Genomic DNA, 23,559 nt, shown 5'->3' on the forward strand with positions numbered 1-23,559 from the left:
GATTATGCAATTTGTCCTTGATGGTAGTGGTGGTCTCTACGGTGGTAGTGGTGATCTCTATGGGGGTGGCAGTTTCTATAGAGACGGCGGCGGTTTCCAAGAGGATGACGGCGACGGTGAAGTTGTTGGGGAGGCTAGGGATTCTCCTGAAGTGGCTTGCTGGGCTCTAGGGTTTACCCAAATTGGGCCTTGGATGTGGTTAATTTCGACAGGGTTATGGGTCCATTTTGGGTCGTCTCCTGATGCAAAGGATAATGTGGAAGGTGGTCTGACACCTTCTACGGCTCTTTTAATTTAATTTCTTTTTGGGTCGCAAAAATCAGTGCCTTAGTTGTTACCTTTTATGCCTGGAGGATGGTATGTCATCCTCTGCTTCAAGGTTTCTGGTTTTTGTTAGAATAATGGTGCGTGGACTTCCTAAAAGGTGGGTGTACTAGGGATTATATGGGGTGCTATTTGTTTAGAATAGGGTTTCTTATGGTTCTAAGGGACGATTGCTTTCTGTCGACCCCATAGGGGTGTTTCGTTCTTGTACTGCTTGCTGAATTTAATGAAATGGCTGACCTATTTTCGTCGTCAAAAAAAAAAAAAAGACTTGTTTTTCTCGATTATTTCATGACAGAAGATAACCAAGCAAGCGATACACCAAATATGAATTCATGAGAGATTATTCACCAGAAATGTTAAAATTTAACCATTGCAAACTCGAGTCCAGTCGTCAATTCAAGAATATCATTTTTCTGAATGGAAACTACATCGCATACTCTCCTTAACTGTTCGAGTCACTAACCAACCCCATATTGGGATCCAAGTGATCGATCACAGACACAATGGACGGAGCTGATCCTAATAGTCTTCGGTGTGAACGTAGACTTGACTTATATTTAGTCGTCGCATAAAAGAAAGCAACACTCCAAGTCTCCAACCCCACTGGCACGCCCATTAGTACTTGCTCTCATCTGCACAACCAACTTTTCTTTTGGATTTTGTTGGAACCAAGCAGTCAATTTCTTCCAAGAAATTGTTCTTAGCATTCTATTAATTTAAGAGCTGCTTGTGATTACTTGTATATATGCACAATCTTCTTTCCATTGAAGTTTGTCAGATCTAGGATGGCTCTTGCACTTGCAACAACTATCTCTCCGAATACTTGTCCAACTAGTTATCATGTGTTCTTGAGTTTCAGGGGTGATACTCGCAAGACTTTTACTGACCACCTCTACACAGCCTTTGTCAATTCAGGCTTTCGTACGTTTCGAGATGATGACGAACTTCCAAGGGGACATGATATCAAACCAGAACTGCGGAAAGCCATCGAGCAGTCACGAAGTTCTGTTATTGTGTTTTCAAAAGACTATGCGTCTTCCGGATGGTGCCTTGATGAGCTTGTGATGATCATGGAACGCAAGAAGACCCGTGATCACATAGTTTTACCTGTCTTCTACGACGTCGATCCATCCCAAGTAAGGAAGCAAACAGGAAGTCTTGCAAAAGCATTTGCTAGACACGAAAGAAATCATTCCTTGAAGGACAAGGTGAAGCGATGGAGGGCGGCACTCACAGAAGTTGCAGATCTAGCAGGAATGGTCTTGCAAAATGAAGCCGACGGGTATGTGTTTTCATTCAACCTAGCTACTCCATCCCAAAGTTTGATTCGATATCGTCTGATAGTCAACAACATTTTTTGAAAATGGATATTAGATCTTATCTTTCAGTTTAATACATTCCACATCCACAAACTAATTGTAGACTAATTAATAATTTTGTTATGATATTTTGCTTTCAACGTACATGCATCACATTGCTTGATGATTAATTAATTAACAACTTGGTTATGATATTTTCATGAGCGGTATTTGATGATCATAATACCTCTGACTTCTTTTTATTTATTTGCTATATATATTTTAGGCACGAGTCTAAGTTCATCAAGAAAATTGTAAGGGTAATGGAAGATAAACTAAGGCGCAATCCCCTAAGTGTTGAACCCCACCTAATTGGAATAGATTCTCAAACGGAAGACATCAATTTATGGTTACAAGATGGATCAGCTGATGTTGGCATACTTTTAATTCATGGGATGCGTGGGATAGGAAAATCAACCATAGCGAAATTTGTTTATAAATCAAACTTTCAAAAATTTGAGAGATGCAGTTTCCTTGAAAATGTCAGAGAAGTTTCAGAACAATCAAATGGCTTGCTTCGGCTACAAAAACAACTTCTTAATGATATTTTGGGTGCAAGTAAAGTGACAATTCACAATATTAGTGAAGGGATGGCTAAGATTGAAGACGCTATTAGCTGTGAAAGAGTTTTTCTTGTTCTCGATGACGTGGATCATGTGGACCAATTAGCCGCATTACTGAGGATGCAAAATAGGTTTCATCCAGGAAGCAAGATCATCATAACAAGTAGCTGTGCGGGATTGTTGGGAGCTCACTGCCAATTTGCTAAGGTGCATGAGGTTAGAATTCTGGGTGAGGATGATTCATTAGCGCTCTTTAGTTGGCATGCTTTTGGACAGGACCATCCCATTGTAAGTTATACTGATTACTCGAAAAGGGTAATAGATCATTGTGGAGGACTTCCACTAGCTCTTAAAGTTTTAGGTTCTTCTTTATCAGGAAAGAATCTAGTTGTCTGGGAAAGTGCATTGAACAAACTAGAAGCTATTCCAAATGGTGAAATAATGAAGAAACTCAAAATAAGCTACGACTCCTTACAAGATGATCATGACAGAAACTTATTCCTTCATATTGCATTCTTTTTCATCGGAATGGAGAAAGGTATCATTGTTACAATCTTAGATGACTGTGACTTCTTCACAGAGGTTGGCACTCAGAATCTCATTGATAGATGTTTGGTAACCACTGACAAAGATAATAAGCTGGTGCAAATGCATGACATGATTCGTGACATGGGAAGAGAAATTGTTCGTCTAGAATCCAAGGAGCCAGAACGACGTAGTCGAGTATGGCATCATAAGGATTCTTTCAAAATATTGTCCGAAAGTATTGTAAGAAACATGCTTATTTGATGTATTTTCTTTGCGTGTGTATTCATTATTCATTGACTTATCTGAAGTCCTTTTATTTTATTTTTTCACTTGTTTTATTAGGGCACCCAAACAATTGAAGGACTTGTTCTCAACATGCAAATGTACCCTTCGAGAAATTCAAGTAAGGTGGTATTGGAAACCAATGCATTTACAAGGATGCACAAACTAAGACTCCTCCAGCTCAGTCATGTGCAGCTCAGTGGACGCTACGAAGAATTTCCTGCAGGACTGAGATGGCTTTGTTGGATTAAATTTCCTTTAGCTTCCTTACCCACTGATTTTCCGTTGGAGAGCCTTGTTGCTCTTGAAATGTGTTATAGTAGTTTGAGACGACTTTGGAGGGGAACAAAGGTAATGCAAATCCATGCAAACTCTTTTCCTGTTTGGTAATTAATTATACATTTTGGACTTCTCATATCCTTCACCTTTATCTCTGTGCAGTATCTCCCATCACTAAAAATCTTAAATCTCAGCCACTCTCATGACTTTACAGAAATCTCTGATTTCTCATGTATCCCTAATCTAGAGAGACTCATTCTTGAAGATTGTGCGAGATTGGTAAGTGTTCATGAATCCATTGGAGTCCTGGAGAGAAGGCTTATTTATTTGAGTGTGAAAGATTGCAAAAATCTTAGGATGCTTCCGGAGAACATTTCTATCCTAACCTTCCTTGAAACACTTGTTATCTCTGGTTGTTCAAATCTTAGAGAGTTTCCGACAGAAATGAGGAAGCTACAATCGTTGAAAGTGTTTCAAGCAGATGGAGTTCCAATACATCGGTTACTAGTCACTACCACCAGGGAGGTCGAACTGTGCTCAAGTCCGATTCAAGAACTTTCTTGGGCTTCTTATCTTCCGCGGAATTTAGTAAACTTGAGTCTAAGAAACTGCAATCTTTTGGATGATGATTTTCCTAGTGATGTTGCTAATCTATTGTCGTTGCAAAAATTGGATCTCAGCGGGAACCCAATTTCTAGGCTACCGGATTGCATAAGAGGTGTTACTGGCCTCCAAGAACTCTCTTTCAACGATTGTACAAAGCTCAAATCACTTCTAGGGCCAGGAGAATCAGTTAGTTTCCATGTGGTCGGGTGCACATCATTGGAAAAAGTAACATTTCAACCTTTTTCTCGAAGAGGTTGTGGTCATTGGGGGTCCAACCATAACCTTGTTGAGTTACAGGGTGAGTTCAAGATGGAACCCATTGAAAGAGTTGATAAAGAAATGCTAAAACTTTTGAGTCTAGGCAACCTGGAAACCTTGGAAAACATTTTGATGGTCAGTAGTGGATTTCATTCTGCATGGGAGGGAACACATCCCGTCCAGGTCTCTCTCTCTCTCTCTCTCTCTCTCTCTCTCTAGGTGCCTCTCTCTCTCTCGACTAATATCTGATTTCCATGATATAGGGACTGTACGAAGATGGTATATTCAGCACATTCCTTCCTGGAGACGAAGTTCCAGGCCAGTTCAGCCATAGGAACAGAGGGTCCTCTGTATCTTTTACTGTGCCTTTACTTCCCAATCTCAATATACGAGGGCTGAATGTCCTCTCGGTCATAGCACAATCCAACAACAATGATTCTGATCCTTTGACCAATATTGTCAATATTGACGGTTCACGTTATCCGACAATTACCGTTGTGATTAATAAGAGCAAGGGGCTGAAGTGGATCCATGGTCCAAACTTCTCTGGCGTTCCGGGTGAAGGAAAAGATGTGATATGGTTAAGTCACTGGAAGTTTGGGAATCGACTTACATGTGGTGATGAGGTGACTATTTTAATATATACGAAATCTGATTTCAAGGTAAAGGAGTGTGGCATCCAGCTTGTTTACTACGATGAGAAAGATCATGTGGCTTCGACCACGGACGATCCTTGTTTTCTCCGAGCTGGAGTTCGGTCAACAATACCCTGTTATCGGGAGGAAGGAATAACCTTCCTATGCATACACGGAAAAGGATGTTTTATTGATGAAAATATTGGCCTCATTAGGGATATCAATGAAAAATCAGGTAGGCATGCCCTTAACTATCCTAATTTTTTAAATTACAGTGCTCAAAAGAAAAAAAGAAAAGAGAAAAAATAAATAAATGCACAAAAACGAATTAGCGTATCATAGGCAACTCCATGAAAGACTTCCCATTGGATCCAAATTCAGTTTATGTGGGAATTGATTTGCTAGTACTATTTTCATGTTTATTTTGCAGAGAAAGAAGAAGGGCAAGAGGGTGACCTCGTCCTCACTCTTGCAGCACAAAGTGGCAGCAATAGCAATAAACGAGGTTTGTTCAGCAGAGGTTGGAAGGGGATCATGATGGCCACCATCCTCATTCTTTCTCTTCCTCTGGTTACTCGCTCTCCTCTCTTCCAGCAGCGAAAGAAACAACAGTCCACAAGCCCTCCATGAATTTGTTGTATTAATTGGGCACAAGTCATATCGTAACTTCCTTCTCTTATTATTTCAAAAAGTATAATTTTGAATCACTGGATTTATACCTTCGGTTGGTTTTGTTGTCCATGTGATTCAAAATTAGTGTATAGAGGTTTTCTGCTTGATGGGTGGAACATTATACTATAATCTAAAGCCGAACGACCTTCACTGTTCATCCCTGTTTATTTAACTGTTCATAAGGGTACGAAATGACGGTACCCTCGGTTTTGTCTGAATTACCATGCTGCCATTTCCCCTCAATATATAAACAAAATCCCTAATTCTTTGTGTCTTCGGGAAGACCCTATCAAGATCGACATTCACTTTTTGCAGCATCAAACGCAGCCATCAACATCAACAACAGAATCGATATTTCTTTCTTTGTGTTTTGGATCTCTTGAAGAAACGCATGCCTAATTCTCAAAGCTCTCTATCAAGAGTAAATCCATGGCCCGGCGAGTGATGTTCAGCATTTTTTTTTTTCTTTTGTCTGTTTTTTTTTTTTATAGTGGATTCTTTAATTTATGAATCTCAGGATAATAATCTATTATTTAAGAGTTGGATTTTAAATGGGTATTTTTGCATTTACAGTATTGTGAAGGTTATCGATCTTCAAGAAGTTATTGATGAGGAGGAGGTGATTGTGCCTGAGATTTGCTGCTGCTACTTCTTACTGTATGCCTTTGTTCTTCACTTCTTCATGTTGATATCAGCTCATGTAACACAACTGTTGTACGAGATAGAAAGAGTCATGATCCTGAGAAACGCTAATAGTACTGCTAGACTTTGTATATTATCAAAAGCTAGATGAATGGTGAGTGGTTGAATTTCATTTCCATCTCAAACTCTGTTTTTGGTATTAGTCTCATTCAAAAGGTGCAGCACGTTCATTGTGTAGCAGAATGGGCCTGCTGCTTGCTTTCTTGAGGTACTTTCTTCTTCCTCAATATTTACTAATTCCAATACTAGGTTTTTCTTATAGATCAATTCTTCTTCTCAGAGAGGCGAAGGGGCTGGTGATGGTTTTTCTTTGAGAAATTGAGCAATTTTGAACAAATAGGAATATCCGATTGAGGTGGCACCCATTTGATCAAATTGGGGGGATTTGATTGAACAATCAGATATCTTTGAAGGATTGAGCTCCGGGTAAGCTACTTATGGTATTGGTTTTAAAATCAGATATCTTTGAAGGATTGAGCTCCGGGTAAGTTACTTATGGTATATATTGGTTTTAAATTTTGGTACATGCAGTTTTGGGTGGCTTTAATGAATATGGGGTGTTCAATTTTGTTTAGATGGTAAAACTCTATAATCCAAGAATACTATCAGCTTGCATAATATGATAACCATATTTCAAATGGCATTATTAAGTGAAAACCATCATCCTGTCCAGCTAAGTAGAGCTCTAACATAAGCTAAGGTCGGAACTTGATCGCGTTAACACAAATGTTTCAATTGGAATCATTCAGATCATTAAAACAAAAAGAATGTATTTGACTATTTTTGTGTTTCACTGTTATATTTGAACAACGAAATGAACGAATGGCATGACTTACACATTTCTTTCCATTTCACTTTAGACCTAACTAGAATATGTTGTGCATTCCTATTAACAATGAACAAAAGCGTGGCCTTCATAAAAAAACCTGTTGTGCATTCCAATTTCAATTGATAGTGCCATTCAGAGGTGATGAATGACAATAGCATGACTCTTTTTCTATGCTGGAATTGATTGTACTGACAAAAAAAAACTCAGACCAATCTTTGTTGAAAAGGTCAATCAAAATATTTCAATTGATTTAAATGTATTTGCAGATATTTAGCTTTAATGGTGCTCTTAATTCTTCATTGTTGCAGGTCAATGCCAGCAGATCAAATCGACAAGTTAAATTTTGTTTGGAGCCTCAGGACTATCACGGTGGTTACAGCGAAGGTTCAGTGTTTGGTCATGATTGTTTGTTGGGCTTGCACAGGGAGAGAGAGGGGGGTGGGCTGCTTTCTCCATGAAATTGTGAAGGTAAATTTTTTTCCCAAACTATTATTGAGGTAGGCTGTTGAGAAACGTTTCCAATTTCAATTTCAAGCTAATGGAGACTTGGGTATAGTTTATGTGCTTTATATAATAAGTTATCTTAATCAGTTCTCTTCACTAACCTCTATACTACAGAAATAGCTGTTTTGTGCATTAACTGCATCAACAAAAAAAATCAAAATCAGGTTGATTTTGGTGCTTAACTTTTCCCTTGAGTATGCATATAGAAAAGAAACAACTTAAGTGCAAGAATCAATCTGTTATGCATTTTATTCTAACTCCATCGATAATATTACTCAAATATTTGCCTAAACATGCAACAACTTGGCTGAAAAATTAAACATCTTCATTAGTTATCTCTAAAAGTAAAATACACTTGCTTACTTCATTCCAGCAAGTTTTGCCAATCTCAGATTTTGTTTGAACTTATTTTCAATTGAAAAATCATGACATTGATAAATCTTTATGGGCAAGGGTAATATCTACAACACTTATCCTCTTTTTCCAGCTATTTACTTTGATTCTCTTTTCTTTAATTTCAGTCGAGAATTTGGTGTGTTCACCCACATATAATCTGTATGGTACATAAAGGTATTAGTCTCTCCAAATGTCATGCAAGAAGTAGGGCAACTTATCAACTTGAGAAGTAAACTGCATGAAAAAGACTTGGTGTGGTCTATTGCTTATAGATTTCTGAGCAATGTTTAGATTTGGTTTTTTTTTTTCTTTTCTTAGTTGTGTGCATATGTCTGGGTTAATGTAGCTTTTGCAGATTATACCTCAGGCTGTTGAGAAGGCTTCACAGACTGATAAGCTGTTTGCGCTTCTCCAAACAACATTCATAATTTCCAAAAGTAGAACACTTAACTGTCATTTAAGATTCATAGCTTAACTGTCAGTAAGATTTAATTTCGACAATGCTTTGAACCAAGTCTGCATTTTATATTAGTAACCTTCTGTGCTTTTTTGAGAATAGCCAATTGTCTTTTTTTATTTCTCACTTTCATCAAGAATGAAGTCAATTTCAATTATGTTTTTCATGGTTGTTTGTTAGCAACAACAAATTCCGCGGCAAAGCGCGGGCGCCTTTGCTAGTTTACTATATACTAAAACCTAACAGTTCTGTTCATACAGCAGTGGAATGACGGTTTTGTCCCTGAGGTTTAGAAAAGGGTCGGTGGTGTTGTGTGTTCATCGATTCGATTGTAGTTGTCAAGCTCTGACATACAAGCATACCCATTTAAGCTGTCCGATACAACGGAGACGGAAGCATCGACCGGATCGATCAGGCTCTGACGTACAAAGGTTGGCCTGAAAACAAGTAGGACCGATTTGGTTTTGTAGGCTTATTTGCCAAATTTGAGATTTTCAGTTTTTGATTTGATGTCATCGTAGGTTGCTGGGGTGGGAAAGAGGAGAAGGGATTCAAGATTCAAGATTGTGGTGGGCTTCGGGTGAAGGGTTTGGGTTTGTTTTCGGAGTGGTGGATTCAAAAATTTTGATCGAGTTTGGGGGATAATTTTCTGCAGGAAAAAGGTAAGTGTTTGGTTTGGGTTTGTATGGGTCGTCTTGAAATTGTGTTTTGATTATGAAATCTATTTGTATTTGTTGTTTGCTTTACAATCTCACTATTTGTTTCTGCGATCAATTCATATTAGAGATCGATTTTTGTTTGAAACATGGGTTGAAAGTTAAAGGGATTCAAGCTAGGCTTTTCAATTTCATTGCGATGGTTGTACAGTTTGACTGTGCAGTTATCATGTGGGTGGGCTGGTTTGCCCTTTGATAATATATTAAGATAAGACTTTGAACCAAAGAAGACTGGTATAGTTTGCCTTTAGTCTGATTTATATTTGTTACCATTTACTAAAGTATGATTCTTTCCTATTGCAGGTTCTGTTGTGTGTCTTGGACTATTTGGTTTGGGTGTTTCTATTTGAACCCAGCAAATTTCTAAATAGACTCAGCAGATAAAAAATTGTGCCTAATTTTCCAATTTTGCCCTCATTATAATACACCCTACACAAACCCACAAGTGTAGCGGTTGCTATTGTTTACCGACGACAAGCCGGAACAAAAGAAACAACTGAGATCGAGGCGGTTCCTATTGCCCTCAAACTGAAAATGGCTTCCACCGAGATAAAGAAGACATAGAATTTTGCTACAAGCTCATCATATTGTTCTGCTGCATTGTTGGCACAGAACTCTGCAAGTTCAGGGATCGCAATTGTGGGTTCATCTGATTTTCATGAGATTGTACTTTGAGGAATCTGGGATTGTGATTGCTGCATGGACTGCATATACGGTGGGGGAGCTGCCCTTGCTGCAGAGAAGAAACAGGCTTCCTGTGTCTATTTGTATTAATAAAATTTATTATCTGCTTCTCGTATAAACCCAACTTCTCCTTCAAACCAGGTGATATATATTAGAACCACAGATTCTTTGCATATCTCTTCCTCAACTCAAGCCACAAACAAATCTCTTCCATTAATTGATTTGTCTCCAGCCTGATATTGCTACTGTCAAGGATATGCATGTTATGGCTAGAGTTTAGCATCTGTTACAAGGCTAGGATTGAGCAGTTTGATATTGTTGTAATTCCAATTGAATGCTGTCTGTAAATATAATCACGTATACTGCTATATATTGTATAGAGTGCAATTGCACAAATCAATGAAAATCAATTTCTTCATGGTATCAGCCTAGGTTTCTGGTTCTAACCTGTGTTATCTCGTCTTCTCTTCTTTCCTCTTCCTCAATGGCTACTTCCACCTCCTCCGACACCCCTGCCCCCACCCAAAACACTACTCAATTCATCAAACTTCATGAAACCAATTACTTCTCAATTCATCAAACTTCATGAAACCAATTACTTAGTGTGGCTACGACAGATCAAACCCTACCTCCGTGGTGCTAATCTCTGGGGGTATGTTGATGGGACCATTCCAGAGCCAGCGGTCACCATCACCACTCCTGCAACCACTGACACTCCTGCCAAAACTGTTTCAAATCCGGAGCATGACAAATGGGTTACAGTAGATCAACAAATTGTGAGCATCCTCAATACCTCCCTCACTGAAAATATCGCTCGCCTTACCATTGGGTTTGACACTTCTAAAAGCATCTGGGATTGCTTGTCGCGTCATTTTGCCCAAAAGTCTGCAGCCAGTGCTACCGCTCTCAAGCTGCAGCTCTTTGACCTCCAAAAGGGCACTCAATCTGTTGATGCGTATCTCCAACAAGCCAAATCCATCGCTGACTCTCTGGCCTCCATTAATCAACCAGTTTCTGATGCTGATCGTCGCAAACCTAACCCGCCTCCGCTGGTCTGAGAGTTGCCACCGTTTGTATGTCCGGCGGAGATCGGAGGATTGTGAAATCGGGATTTGATTTTGGGGAGAGAGAGAGAGAGAGAGGTGAGCGAAATCGGCTCCGGCTTCTCATCCTTTGCAGAGACAGTATACAGAGACAGAGAGAGATCGAAGGGAAAAGAAAGTGGCATAAAGTAGCTGTTTAATTAGATGGAGGACATAATTGTCATTTTATTTTAAATTGAGTTAGTGCGAATAAATATCTGTTGGTGGGGTAAGTGAGATAATTTTTGTTCATTTTGGTGCTTTGGGTCAAGAACCCTTTTTTTTTTTTTAAGTAAACTTAATTAGTAAAATGACCAATTTTATTAATCTGAATAGAGTAATATTCTTTTGAAAATTTTGAAAAGTACAAAGACTTGTTTTTCTCGATTATTTCATGACAGAAGATAACCAAGCAAGCGATACACCAAATATGAATTCATGAGAGATTATTCACCAGAAATGTTAAAATTTAACCACTGCAAACTCGAGTCCAGCCGTCAATTCAAGAATATCATTTTTCTGAATGGAAACTACATCGCATATTCTCCTTAATTGTTCGAGTCACTAACCAACCCCATAGTGGGATCCAAGTGATCGATCACAGACACAATGACGGAGCTGATCCTAGTAGTCTTCGGTGTGAACGTAGACTTGACTTATATTTAGTCGTCGCATAAAAGAAAGCAACACTCCAAGTCTCCAACCCCACTACCACGCCCATTAGTACTTGCTCTCATCTGCACAACCAACTTTCTTTTGGATTTTGTTGGAACCAAACAGTCAATTTCTTCCAAGAAATTGTTCTTAACATTCTATTAATTTACGAGCTGCTTGTGATTACTTGTATATATGCACAATCTTCTTTCCATTGAAGTTTGTCAGATCTAGGATGGCTCTTGCACTTGCAACAACTATCTCTCCGAATACTTGCCCAACTAGTTATCATGTGTTCTTGAGTTTCAGGGGTGATACTCGCAAGACTTTTACTGACCACCTCTACACAGCCTTTGTCAATTCAGGCTTTCGTACGTTTCGAGATGACGACGAACTTCCAAGGGGACATGATATCAAACCAGAACTGCGGAAAGCCATCGAGCAGTCACGAAGTTCTGTTATTGTGTTTTCAAAAGACTATGCGTCTTCCGGATGGTGCCTTGATGAGCTTGTGATGATCATGGAACGCAAGAGGACCCGCGATCACATAGTTTTACCTGTCTTCTACGATGTCGATCCATCCCAAGTAAGGAAGCAAACAGGAAGTCTTGCAAAAGCATTTGCTAGACACGAAAGAAATCATTCCTTGAAGGACAAGGTGAAGCGATGGAGGGCGGCACTCACAGAAGTTGCAGATCTAGCAGGAATGGTCTTGCAAAATGAAGCCGACGGGTATGTGTTTTCATTCAACCTAGCTACTCCATCCCAAAGTTTGATTCGATCTCTTCTGATAGTCAACAACATTTTTTGAAAATGGATATTAGATCTTATCTTTCAGTTTAATACATTCCACATCCACAAACTAATTGTAGACTAATTAATAATTTTGTTATGATATTTTGCTTTCAACGTACATGCATCACATTGCTTGATGATTAATTAATTAACAACTTGGTTATGATATTTTCATGAGCGGTATTTGATGATCATAATACCTCTGACTTCTTTTTATTTATTTGCTATATATATTTTAGGCACGAGTCTAAGTTCATCAAGAAAATTGTAAGGGTAATGGAAGATAAACTAAGGCGCAATCCCCTAAGTGTTGAACCCCACCTAATTGGAATAGATTCTCAAACGGAAGACATCAATTTATGGTTACAAGATGGATCAGCTGATGTTGGCATACTTTTAATTCATGGGATGCGTGGGATAGGAAAATCAACCATAGCGAAATTTGTTTATAAATCAAACTTTCAAAAATTTGAGAGATGCAGTTTCCTTGAAAATGTCAGAGAAGTTTCAGAACAATCAAATGGCTTGCTTCGGCTACAAAAACAACTTCTTAATGATATTTTGGGTGCAAGTAAAGTGACAATTCACAATATTAGTGAAGGGATGGCTAAGATTGAAGACGCTATTAGCTGTGAAAGAGTTTTTCTTGTTCTCGATGACGTGGATCATGTGGACCAATTAGCCGCATTACTGAGGATGCAAAATAGGTTTCATCCAGGAAGCAAGATCATCATAACAAGTAGCTGTGCGGGATTGTTGGGAGCTCACTGCCAATTTGCTAAGGTGCATGAGGTTAGAATTCTGGGTGAGGATGATTCATTAGCGCTCTTTAGTTGGCATGCTTTTGGACAGGACCATCCCATTGTAAGTTATACTGATTACTCGAAAAGGGTAATAGATCATTGTGGAGGACTTCCACTAGCTCTTAAAGTTTTAGGTTCTTCTTTATCAGGAAAGAATCTAGTTGTCTGGGAAAGTGCATTGAACAAACTAGAAGCTATTCCAAATGGTGAAATAATGAAGAAACTCAAAATAAGCTACGACTCCTTACAAGATGATCATGACAGAAACTTATTCCTTCATATTGCATTCTTTTTCATCGGAATGGAGAAAGGTATCATTGTTACAATCTTAGATGACTGTGACTTCTTCACAGAGGTTGGCACTCAGAATCTCATTGATAGATGTTTGGTAACCACTGACAAAGATAATAAGCTGGTGCAAATGCATGACATGATTCGTGACATGGGAAGAGAAATTGTTCGTCTAGAATCCAAGGAGCCAGAACGACGTAGTCGAGTATGGCATCATAAGGATTCTTTCAAAATATTGTCCGAAAGTATTGTAAGAAACATGCTTATTTGATGTATTTTCTTTGCGTGTGTATTCATTATTCATTGACTTATCTGAAGTCCTTTTATTTTATTTTTTCACTTGTTTTATTAGGGCACCCAAACAATTGAAGGACTTGTTCTCAACATGCAAATGTACCCTTCGAGAAATTCAAGTAAGGTGGTATTGGAAACCAATGCATTTACAAGGATGCACAAACTAAGACTCCTCCAGCTCAGTCATGTGCAGCTCAGTGGACGCTACGAAGAATTTCCTGCAGGACTGAGATGGCTTTGTTGGATTAAATTTCCTTTAGCTTCCTTACCCACTGATTTTCCGTTGGAGAGCCTTGTTGCTCTTGAAATGTGTTATAGTAGTTTGAGACGACTTTGGAGGGGAACAAAGGTAATGCAAATCCATGCAAACTCTTTTCCTGTTTGGTAATTAATTATACATTTTGGACTTCTCATATCCTTCACCTTTATCTCTGTGCAGTATCTCCCATCACTAAAAATCTTAAATCTCAGCCACTCTCATGACTTTACAGAAATCTCTGATTTCTCATGTATCCCTAATCTAGAGAGACTCATTCTTGAAGATTGTGCGAGATTGGTAAGTGTTCATGAATCCATTGGAGTCCTGGAGAGAAGGCTTATTTATTTGAGTGTGAAAGATTGCAAAAATCTTAGGATGCTTCCGGAGAACATTTCTATCCTAACCTTCCTTGAAACACTTGTTATCTCTGGTTGTTCAAATCTTAGAGAGTTTCCGACAGAAATGAGGAAGCTACAATCGTTGAAAGTGTTTCAAGCAGATGGAGTTCCAATACATCGGTTACTAGTCACTACCACCAGGGAGGTCGAACTGTGCTCAAGTCCGATTCAAGAACTTTCTTGGGCTTCTTATCTTCCGCGGAATTTAGTAAACTTGAGTCTAAGAAACTGCAATCTTTTGGATGATGATTTTCCTAGTGATGTTGCTAATCTATTGTCGTTGCAAAAATTGGATCTCAGCGGGAACCCAATTTCTAGGCTACCGGATTGCATAAGAGGTGTTACTGGCCTCCAAGAACTCTCTTTCAACGATTGTACAAAGCTCAAATCACTTCTAGGGCCAGGAGAATCAGTTAGTTTCCATGTGGTCGGGTGCACATCATTGGAAAAAGTAACATTTCAACCTTTTTCTCGAAGAGGTTGTGGTCATTGGGGGTCCAACCATAACCTTGTTGAGTTACAGGGTGAGTTCAAGATGGAACCCATTGAAAGAGTTGATAAAGAAATGCTAAAACTTTTGAGTCTAGGCAACCTGGAAACCTTGGAAAACATTTTGATGGTCAGTAGTGGATTTCATTCTGCATGGGAGGGAACACATCCCGTCCAGGTCTCTCTCTCTCTCTCTCTCTCTCTCTCTCTCTAGGTGCCTCTCTCTCTCTCGACTAATATCTGATTTCCATGATATAGGGACTGTACGAAGATGGTATATTCAGCACATTCCTTCCTGGAGACGAAGTTCCAGGCCAGTTCAGCCATAGGAACAGAGGGTCCTCTGTATCTTTTACTGTGCCTTTACTTCCCAATCTCAATATACGAGGGCTGAATGTCCTCTCGGTCATAGCACAATCCAACAACAATGATTCTGATCCTTTGACCAATATTGTCAATATTGACGGTTCACGTTATCCGACAATTACCGTTGTGATTAATAAGAGCAAGGGGCTGAAGTGGATCCATGGTCCAAACTTCTCTGGCGTTCCGGGTGAAGGAAAAGATGTGATATGGTTAAGTCACTGGAAGTTTGGGAATCGACTTACATGTGGTGATGAGGTGACTATTTTAATATATACGAAATCTGATTTCAAGGTAAAGGAGTGTGGCATCCAGCTTGTTTACTACGATGAGAAAGATCATGTGGCTTCGACCACGGACGATCCTTGTTTTCTCCGAGCTGGAGTTGAGTCAACAATACCCTCTCATCCGAGGGAGGGAGGAATAACCTTCTTATGCATGTCCGGAAAAGGAGGAATTAAAAGAAGTTTTATTAATGAAAATATTGACCTCATTAGGGATATCAATGAAAAATCAGGTATGCATGCCCTTAACTATCCTAATTTTTTAAATTACAGTGCTCAAAAGAAAAAAAGAAAAGAGAAAAAATAAATAAATGCACAAAAACGAATTAGTGTATCATAGGCAACTCCATGAAAGACTTCCCATTGGATCCAAATTCAGTTTATGTGGGAATTGATTTGCTGGTACTATTTCATGTTTATTTTGCAGAGAAAGAAGAAGGGCAAGAGGGTGACCTCGTCCTCACTCTTGCAGCACAAAGTGGCAGCAATAGCAATAAACGAGGTTTGATCAGCAGAGGTTGGAAGGGGATCATGATGGCCACCATCCTCATTCTTTCTCTTCCTCTGGTTACTCGCTCTCCTCTCTTCCAGCAGCGAAAGAAACAACAGTCCACAAGCTTTCCATGAATTTGTTGTATTGATTGGACACAGTCATATCGTAACTTCCCTCTCTTATTTCAAAAAGTATAATTTCGAATCACTGGATTTATATCTTCGGTTGGTTTTGTTGTCTATGTGATTCAAAATTAGTGTATAGAGTTTTTCTGCTTGATGGGTAGAACATTTACCCATATGACGGTTCATAAGCACTGTTCTGTTCATACAGCAGTGGAATGACGGTTTTGCCCCTGAGGTTTAGAAAAGGGTCGGTGGTGTTGTGTGTTCGGGAGACTTGCATCGATTGTAGTTATCAAGCTCTGACATACAGGGCATATGGGCTTAAGCTGTCCGATACAACGGAGACGGAAGCATCGACCGGATCGATCAGGCTCTGACGTACAAAGGTTGGCCTGAAAACGAGTAGGACAGGTTTGGTTTTGTAGGCTTATTTGCCAAATTTGAGATTTTCAGTTTTTGATTTGATGTCATCGTAGGTTGCTGGGGTGGGAAAGAGAAGAGAAGGGATTCAAGAATCAAGATTGTGGTGGATTCGAAAATTTTGATCGAGTTTGGGGGATAATTTTCAGCAGGAAAAAGGTGAGTGTTTGGTTTGGGTTTGTATGGGTTGTTTTGAAATTGTGTTTTGATTATGAAATCTATTTGTATTTGTTGTTTGCTTTACAATCTCACTATTTGTTTCTGCGATCAATTCATATTAGAGATCGATTTTTGTTTGAAACATGGGTTGAAATTTAAAGGGATTCAAGCGAGGCTTTTCAATTTCATAGCGATGGTTGTACAGTTTGACTGTGCAGTTATCATGTGGGTGGGCTGGTTTGCCCTTTGATAATATATTATGATAAGACTTTGAACCAAAGAAGACTCTGGTATAGTTTGCCTTTAGTCTGATTTGTATTTGTTACCGTTTACTAAAGTATGATTATTTTCTATTGCAGGTTCTGTTGTGTGTCTTGGACTATTTGGTTTTGGTTAAAGGAGTTTTGTGATAAGCAAATTATAATTTGAAAACAGGTGAGAACATTGTTCTATTTGTCATTTTTGTAGATCAATTCTAATCGTTAAGTAATTTTTTATTTCTTTTGATTGACTGATAGTATTAGGTAGGAACATGGATTTGCAGGGTCTTCAAAGTTTGTTAGCATAAATTGGTATTTAGCTTTTTGTCAGTTTTTGAGTTCAAGTTAGAATTTTTAACAATATGATATAATGGTTTGAGTTTCATAACGAAATTGTTTCATAATTCTTATTTGCCTATTTATGCAGGTCTGCTGTAGGAAATCAAATTGTCAAGAAAAATCGTTTTTGTAGCCTGAAGTATATTGTGGTGGTATTAAGAAGACTGAGGTGAAGATTGCCGATTCTGGATATATTGAATCAAATTCACTGTTCACTGCAGGTGAAATTTTTCAGAAGTTCATTTTTCTACTTATGGGGCTGTGATGGTTGATGGTTGCTACATATTCCTTTACTTCTCGATCTTTTGACTTTGGACTTGATTTGATTTATCTTTCTCTTCAAATCAGAACCATAGTCTTAAGCTTTTAATTGGTATACCATACTCTCGATTCGTTCCACCCATTGTATATGTCGCTATTAGCCTCTCGCATAAGCCAATTACATACAATCTGAAACCTTGCTTTTAAGTGATAATTTGTGATTCATTGGCTTATATGCTGGACCTTTATTTTAATGATCACCTTTATTTTAATTTTTAAAAGTTAAAGGCAGTAACATCTCCTTTTAGTTATCTCTGATTTTATTATGATTTTTATGTAGGTGTTGAAACATGGGAATGATATACTTTGCTCAACTTTGGAACTTGCTTCTATGAGTACTTTGACTTCCAATTTGTAATTTGTACCAGTACGAATTTCAACTTTTGAAAGTTATTTCAGTTTATAAAGAATGAACTTTATTGGTTCTTGGAATTCTGTAGAGATTGATTATCCTCTTGGTTGGAGTAGATCCTACTATGTAGATTAAGTTTGACTTGGGTTTGGACTACTATGCTCAAATGAGTACTTGGGACATTAAGTTTGACTGGGGTTTGGACTACTATGCTGAAATGAGTACATGGTGTTGTAGTAAAAGTATAAATGTCTACATCATGGAGTATGTTTGGTAAGCACTTGTTGTAGTAAATGTATAAATGTCTACATCATGGAGTATGTTCAGTAAGCACTTGAGAAGTGGAGAAGTTTGGTAACAAAATATGATATTGTTTGTAGGGTAATTCACACTACTTTGTATCCCTATATAAACCCTCCATTGTGAGAAGAATAAATCACTCATTCACTCTTCAATCTCTCCATCTACACTCTCTCCTTCTCTCTGTTTAGTTTTCGATTATTCTTAAACACGTTATCAGCACGATTGCTCTAGAATTAGAATCGAAAAAACAAGAATAGAGGAAGTTCATCATCCGATCAAAGTCATTTTTCCAAACCTACAAAAAACCCCCAAAACCTACCACATATCAAAGCCCTTGATCCAAGGAGCCCAGAACCGGTTTCAGAACCGCCAGAACCGGCCGGAAACAGCCTGAACCGGCCACCGAAAAAAATTGAACCGCTGCCGAACCGCTGTCGAAGCCCTGCCGAGCCCTGCCGAGTCCTGCCGAGATCTGCCGAGAAGCTGCCGAGCGAGCCCTGCCGAGTCCTACCGAAAGTTGTCGACAGCACCTGCCGAAAGCTGTCGACAGCACCTGCCGAAAGCTGCCGAGACCTGCCGAGCGCATCTGCCGAGCCCCTGCTGCACAGCTGCCGAACAGCTGCCGAAGCACCTGCCTAGCACCTGCCGAGCTGCTGCCTAGCATCTGCCGACAGATTCCGACAACTTTCCGGCGACTTTCGTAACACTTTTCCGGCGACTTTCGGGACACTTTTCCGACAACTTTCCGGGCACTTTTCCGGTGACTTTCCGACAATACTATTTCAAGGTATTCTTTACTAAAAGTTCCCGCTTTTGAGTTTTTACTCCTTTTTTTTTTTTTTTTCTTTTCTTGAAAACTTACAATTAAAAAGCGGAATTATAGAAATTCACGTTAAACGAACTAAGAGCGTTCGTAATCGATGAACTAAGAGTGTTCATAAGACTTCGGACTAAAGAGCGTCCGTAAGCATCGATTGTTTCGGTCTAATCCAAATATCTTGGAAATTGATTTCTTGGTAGCATAGCTCGGAAATCTTGTTATTTTAGTTTTCGTGGAAGTTTAAACTCCGAAACTAATATATCTTCTCCTTATTTTTCAAGGATGTCGAATGAACCTAGACTCGACTTTCCCATGCTCGACTCAACAGGCTCAGAATACCACAGTTGGGTTACCGATGTTGAGAACCACCTCACTTCACAAGGAATATTGCCTATAATCCAGGTACCTAACCCGGAACTTGTGTTCGCTCGAACACTAACAAAGCATGCTCATGCAGTTATATTGATGCGACGTTATATGGACAAAGCACTCAGGTTAGAGTATATGTCCATCAAGAATGCAAGAGAGCTCTGGGTAGCGCTAGATGAGCGTTTTGGCAATATCCAAGATACCCTCCTCCCTGACTTGAAGGTTCAGTGGAACAATATACGCTTCTCCGACTTCAAGTCTGTTTCTGAATACAATTCAGAAGCTCTTCGCCTCAAAGCCATGTTGAGGTTCTGTAACAAACCTATCACAGAAGAAGAGCTAATTGAGAAGACTCTCTCCACCTTCCTCGTCGATGCAATTGTACTGTCAAAGCAATATCGCACTGACTTCAATGCTGGACGAATTACGAGGTTTAATGAGCTTATAAATATTTTGTCGGTATCTGAGAAGCACGACAACATCCTCATAAAGAATTATAATTCAAGGCCCGTCGGAACCAAGAGCGTTCGTGAGGCGAATTATAGCGCACCCAAAAGAGGACGCAAGGAACGGTACCATAATAACAGGGGATATGAAGGACGAATGGGTCCATATAACCGCTCCAATAAGGAAGGAAACCGCAACTTTAGAGCGGGTACACGTGATGGTAACTCCACACGTGTGAGAAGTGGATATGGCAACACCATGGGCCGTGGAAGTAGCACCATGAGCCGTGGTGGCAACATGGGCCGTGGAGGTCGCATCATGAGACGTGGTAGTAGCAGCCGAAACCCTCCTAGGGAATATCCACAAAATGCACAACGTGCACCTCAATTAAAGGGAGGCAACCACAATGAATTGTGTTATCGATGTGGATCAACTGAGCATTGGTTCAAGCTATGCAAGGCAAGTGACCAACTAGTTGCAAAATACAGGGCATATAGGGACCTGAGAGAGCAAGAAGTTTACCTTGCAGAAGATGAAAATGGTGAAGATGTCAATCTCACCATTGAGGACTTCAAAGCTGTAGGTGAAGAGCACAAAGATGCTGCAGACTTTGATTAGAATAGTCCTTTCTATTTTCCAAGAACGGCAAATATGCCTTAGTCAATAAATGACAATTGTATTAACTTTTTCTCTACTGGCGCACCCAATGAAATATGATGTCTAGGAAAGTGATTGAGATCGGTGTATTTAAGTGAGCCTCGCTCCACCAACATCTCTCTACTTCCCTGGTCATATTTTATTGGAGTTACCAAACAGATTGAGTGACTACAATTTGTCTAGGTTTGATTTTATTTTTAGACTTTGGAAAAACCATGATGTAATCATTGGAAATTTTCCTTACTAATAAAGTATCACATTTTCATCATGTGTTAATATTCCGAACTTTATTATTTTTCAGTATGTTTTCCGGAGAATTGGAATGCCTTCTTGATAGTGGTACCACACATACTATATTGCGACATAGGCAATTATTTTTATGGATGACGCCTAGTCGATCCTCCGTAACAACGATGGCAGGACCATCACAATTGATTCATGGTCGAGGACCAGCTCAATTTCTGTTACCAAATGGCACAAATATTAATGTTGCCGAAGCTCTATATGCTCCAAGGGCCGAAAGAACCCTATTGAGTTTTAAAGATATAAGAGCCAATGATCTTCATGTGAAAACACATTGTGAGAATGGACAAGAGTTCCTTTGCATCACCTCTAATAACTACGGAAATACACGAGTATTAGAGAAACTTGTGTGTCGCTCTAGTGGATTGTATGCAACCACTATTAGAGTCATTGAATCCAACCATATCATGAATGAAAATTTATGGGATTCTGACACATACAGGCTTTAGCACGACCGTTTGGGACATCCAGGTCGTGATATGATGCTCCGTATATTAAAAACTTCACACGAACATCCATTCTTCAAAACGAAAAGAAGTACGAACCAAAGATTGGTCCAAAGAGTTACTTCTGAAACATATAATTTGTTTTGCAAAGCTTGCTCTTTAGCAAAGGTAGGATCGAGACCATCCTATGCAAAGAACACTAAAGACAATATACCATTCTTGCAAAGAATACAAGGTGATATTTGTGGACCTATCCAACCAACTTGCGGACCATTTAGATATTTTATGGTGTTGGTTGACGCATCGACACGTTGGTCACATGTCATGCTATTATCCACAAGAAATGCTGCATTTGCTAAACTCCTAGCACAAATCATTAAGTTAAGGGCTCACCACCCTGATCATCCTATTAAGTCAATTCGTCTTGACAATGCTGGAGAGTTTACATCAAAGACTTTTGATGATTATTGCATGTCCATTGGGATCGAGGTTGAACACACTGTCCCTCATGTACACACCCAAAATGGTCTCGCAGAAGCTGCCATTAAAAGACTTCAAATGGTTACTAGAGCATTGGTCATGCGCACCAATCTCCCTATCTCTGCTTGGGGTTATGCAATATTGCACGCAGCTATGCTTATTCGTCTGAGGCCCACTGTCACCCAACCCTTTTCTGCGTCTCAGATGGTGACTGGGTATGAGCCTGATGTCTCACACTTACGCATATTTGGGGGTGCAGTCTATGTGCCAATTGCGCCGCCACAGCGCACCAAAATGGGCCCTCAAAGACGATTAGGCCTTTATGTTGGATATGACTCTCCAACCATTATCCGCTACATAGAACCCTTGACAGGCGATCTATTTACCGCAAGATTTGCGGATTGTCACTTTGATGAGACGGTCTTCCCGTCGTTAGGGGGAGATATGAACACTAATGTTCAACAGAAATGACAGGATTTGTCGTGGTCTGTCCCCACTTTGTCTCATCTTGACCCCAAAACCGCACAGTCCGAAATTGAAGTGCGGAGAATTCTCGATCTTCAGAACGTGGCAGAATCAATGCCTGATGCGTTTTCTGATATCGCTAAAGTGACAAGATCACACATACCTGCTGCAAATGTGCCTGCAAGGATTGATATCCCTAAAACTAGAGGACATGACGCAATCTCAAAAATACATTATGAGAATAGCGCTAACATCCCCTATATGGGTGACGCAGTGGCTAGGACCACGACTCCTGCCAGGAAGCGTGGGAGGCCCAAAGGTTCGATGGATTCTCGCCCAAGAAAGAAAGCGAGTTTGGCACAAAATAATCCATTAATCATCGATACAAATAATCCATCTCATGAGAATATTCCGGATTATGGTTATGTCCAAGAGACATCATTGGAGGACGCTCCAATAACAGAACCAATTCCAGAGAATAGAGAGATCTCCATGAATTACAACAGTATACATGTGATGATGGATAGAAATTCTATGACTATTGATGATGCATTTGCATATCATATTGCAAAAGGAATTATAGAAAACGATGATATCGAACCGCGCTTCGTTGAAGAATGTCAACGAAGAGCAGATTGGCCTAAATGGAAAGATGCGATCCAGACTGAATTGAATTCACTAACAAAGAGACAAGTATTTGGGCCTATAACGCTGACACCCCCAAATATAAAGCCTGTTGGCCATAAATGGGTCTTTGTTAGAAAGCGTAATGAGAAAGATGAGGTTGTTAGATACAAAGCCCGCCTTGTGGCGCAAGGTTTCTCACAGCGCCCTGGAATCGATTACGAGGAGACATATTCTCCCGTAATGGACATTATAACGTTCCGCTACCTTGTCAGTTTGGTAGTTTCCGAAAAACTAGACATGCAGCTTATGGATGTGGTTACAGCATATCTCTATGGGGATCTAGATTTAGAGATATATATGAAGGTTCCAGATGGACTTCAATTACCCAAATCAAGTGGCTCTAAACCACGGAGCGCGTTTTCAATAAAATTAAGACGCTCACTATACAGATTGAAACAATCCGGACGGATGTGGTATAACCGTCTAAGTGACTACTTGATTGGAAAGGGATATGTTAACAATGAAATATGCCCATGCGTGTTCATTAAAAGAACAAGTTCCGGATTTGCAATTGTAGCAGTTTATGTCGATGACATGAACCTAATTGGAACTCTAGAAGAGTTAAAAGAAACTACTAAATATTTGAAATCCGAATTTGAGATGAA

At 39.5% G+C, this 23,559-nt stretch overlaps 2 protein-coding genes across 6 annotated transcripts; both read left to right on the forward strand.

Moving 5' to 3' along the window:
- Positions 1-946: 946 nt before the first annotated feature.
- LOC133740419 (disease resistance protein RPV1-like) lies at positions 947-10,219 on the forward strand. Its single transcript, XM_062168373.1, has 11 exons — positions 947-1,609; positions 1,912-3,016; positions 3,119-3,409; positions 3,500-4,384; positions 4,465-5,071; positions 5,267-5,929; positions 6,082-6,636; positions 7,348-7,507; positions 8,657-8,827; positions 8,918-9,058; positions 9,416-10,219. The coding sequence occupies exons 1-6, from the start codon at positions 1,113-1,115 to the stop codon at positions 5,464-5,466; spliced, it is 3,585 nt and encodes a 1,194-aa protein (XP_062024357.1). The 5' UTR covers positions 947-1,112; the 3' UTR covers positions 5,467-5,929; positions 6,082-6,636; positions 7,348-7,507; positions 8,657-8,827; positions 8,918-9,058; positions 9,416-10,219.
- Positions 10,220-11,629: 1,410 nt separating this feature from the next.
- LOC133740418 (disease resistance protein RPV1-like) lies at positions 11,630-18,118 on the forward strand. Of its 5 annotated transcripts, XM_062168371.1 has the most exons (12): positions 11,631-12,264; positions 12,567-13,671; positions 13,774-14,064; positions 14,155-15,039; positions 15,120-15,741; positions 15,936-16,192; positions 16,335-16,512; positions 16,603-16,705; positions 17,065-17,140; positions 17,224-17,277; positions 17,393-17,525; positions 17,906-18,118. In XM_062168371.1, the coding sequence occupies exons 1-6, from the start codon at positions 11,768-11,770 to the stop codon at positions 16,133-16,135; spliced, it is 3,600 nt and encodes a 1,199-aa protein (XP_062024355.1). In that variant the 5' UTR covers positions 11,631-11,767; the 3' UTR covers positions 16,136-16,192; positions 16,335-16,512; positions 16,603-16,705; positions 17,065-17,140; positions 17,224-17,277; positions 17,393-17,525; positions 17,906-18,118. The 5 variants fall into 5 exon arrangements, with proteins under 5 accessions (XP_062024356.1, XP_062024355.1, XP_062024352.1 ...); XM_062168372.1 differs by lacking the exon at positions 17,224-17,277 and having other exon boundaries at positions 11,630-12,264; positions 14,155-14,991; XM_062168368.1 differs by lacking the exon at positions 17,224-17,277.
- Positions 18,119-23,559: the final 5,441 nt, after the last annotated feature.

Source organism: Rosa rugosa, chromosome 3 (assembly GCF_958449725.1).
Source record: "Rosa rugosa chromosome 3, drRosRugo1.1, whole genome shotgun sequence".
In the NCBI taxonomy this organism is placed as follows: domain Eukaryota; kingdom Viridiplantae; phylum Streptophyta; class Magnoliopsida; order Rosales; family Rosaceae; genus Rosa; species Rosa rugosa.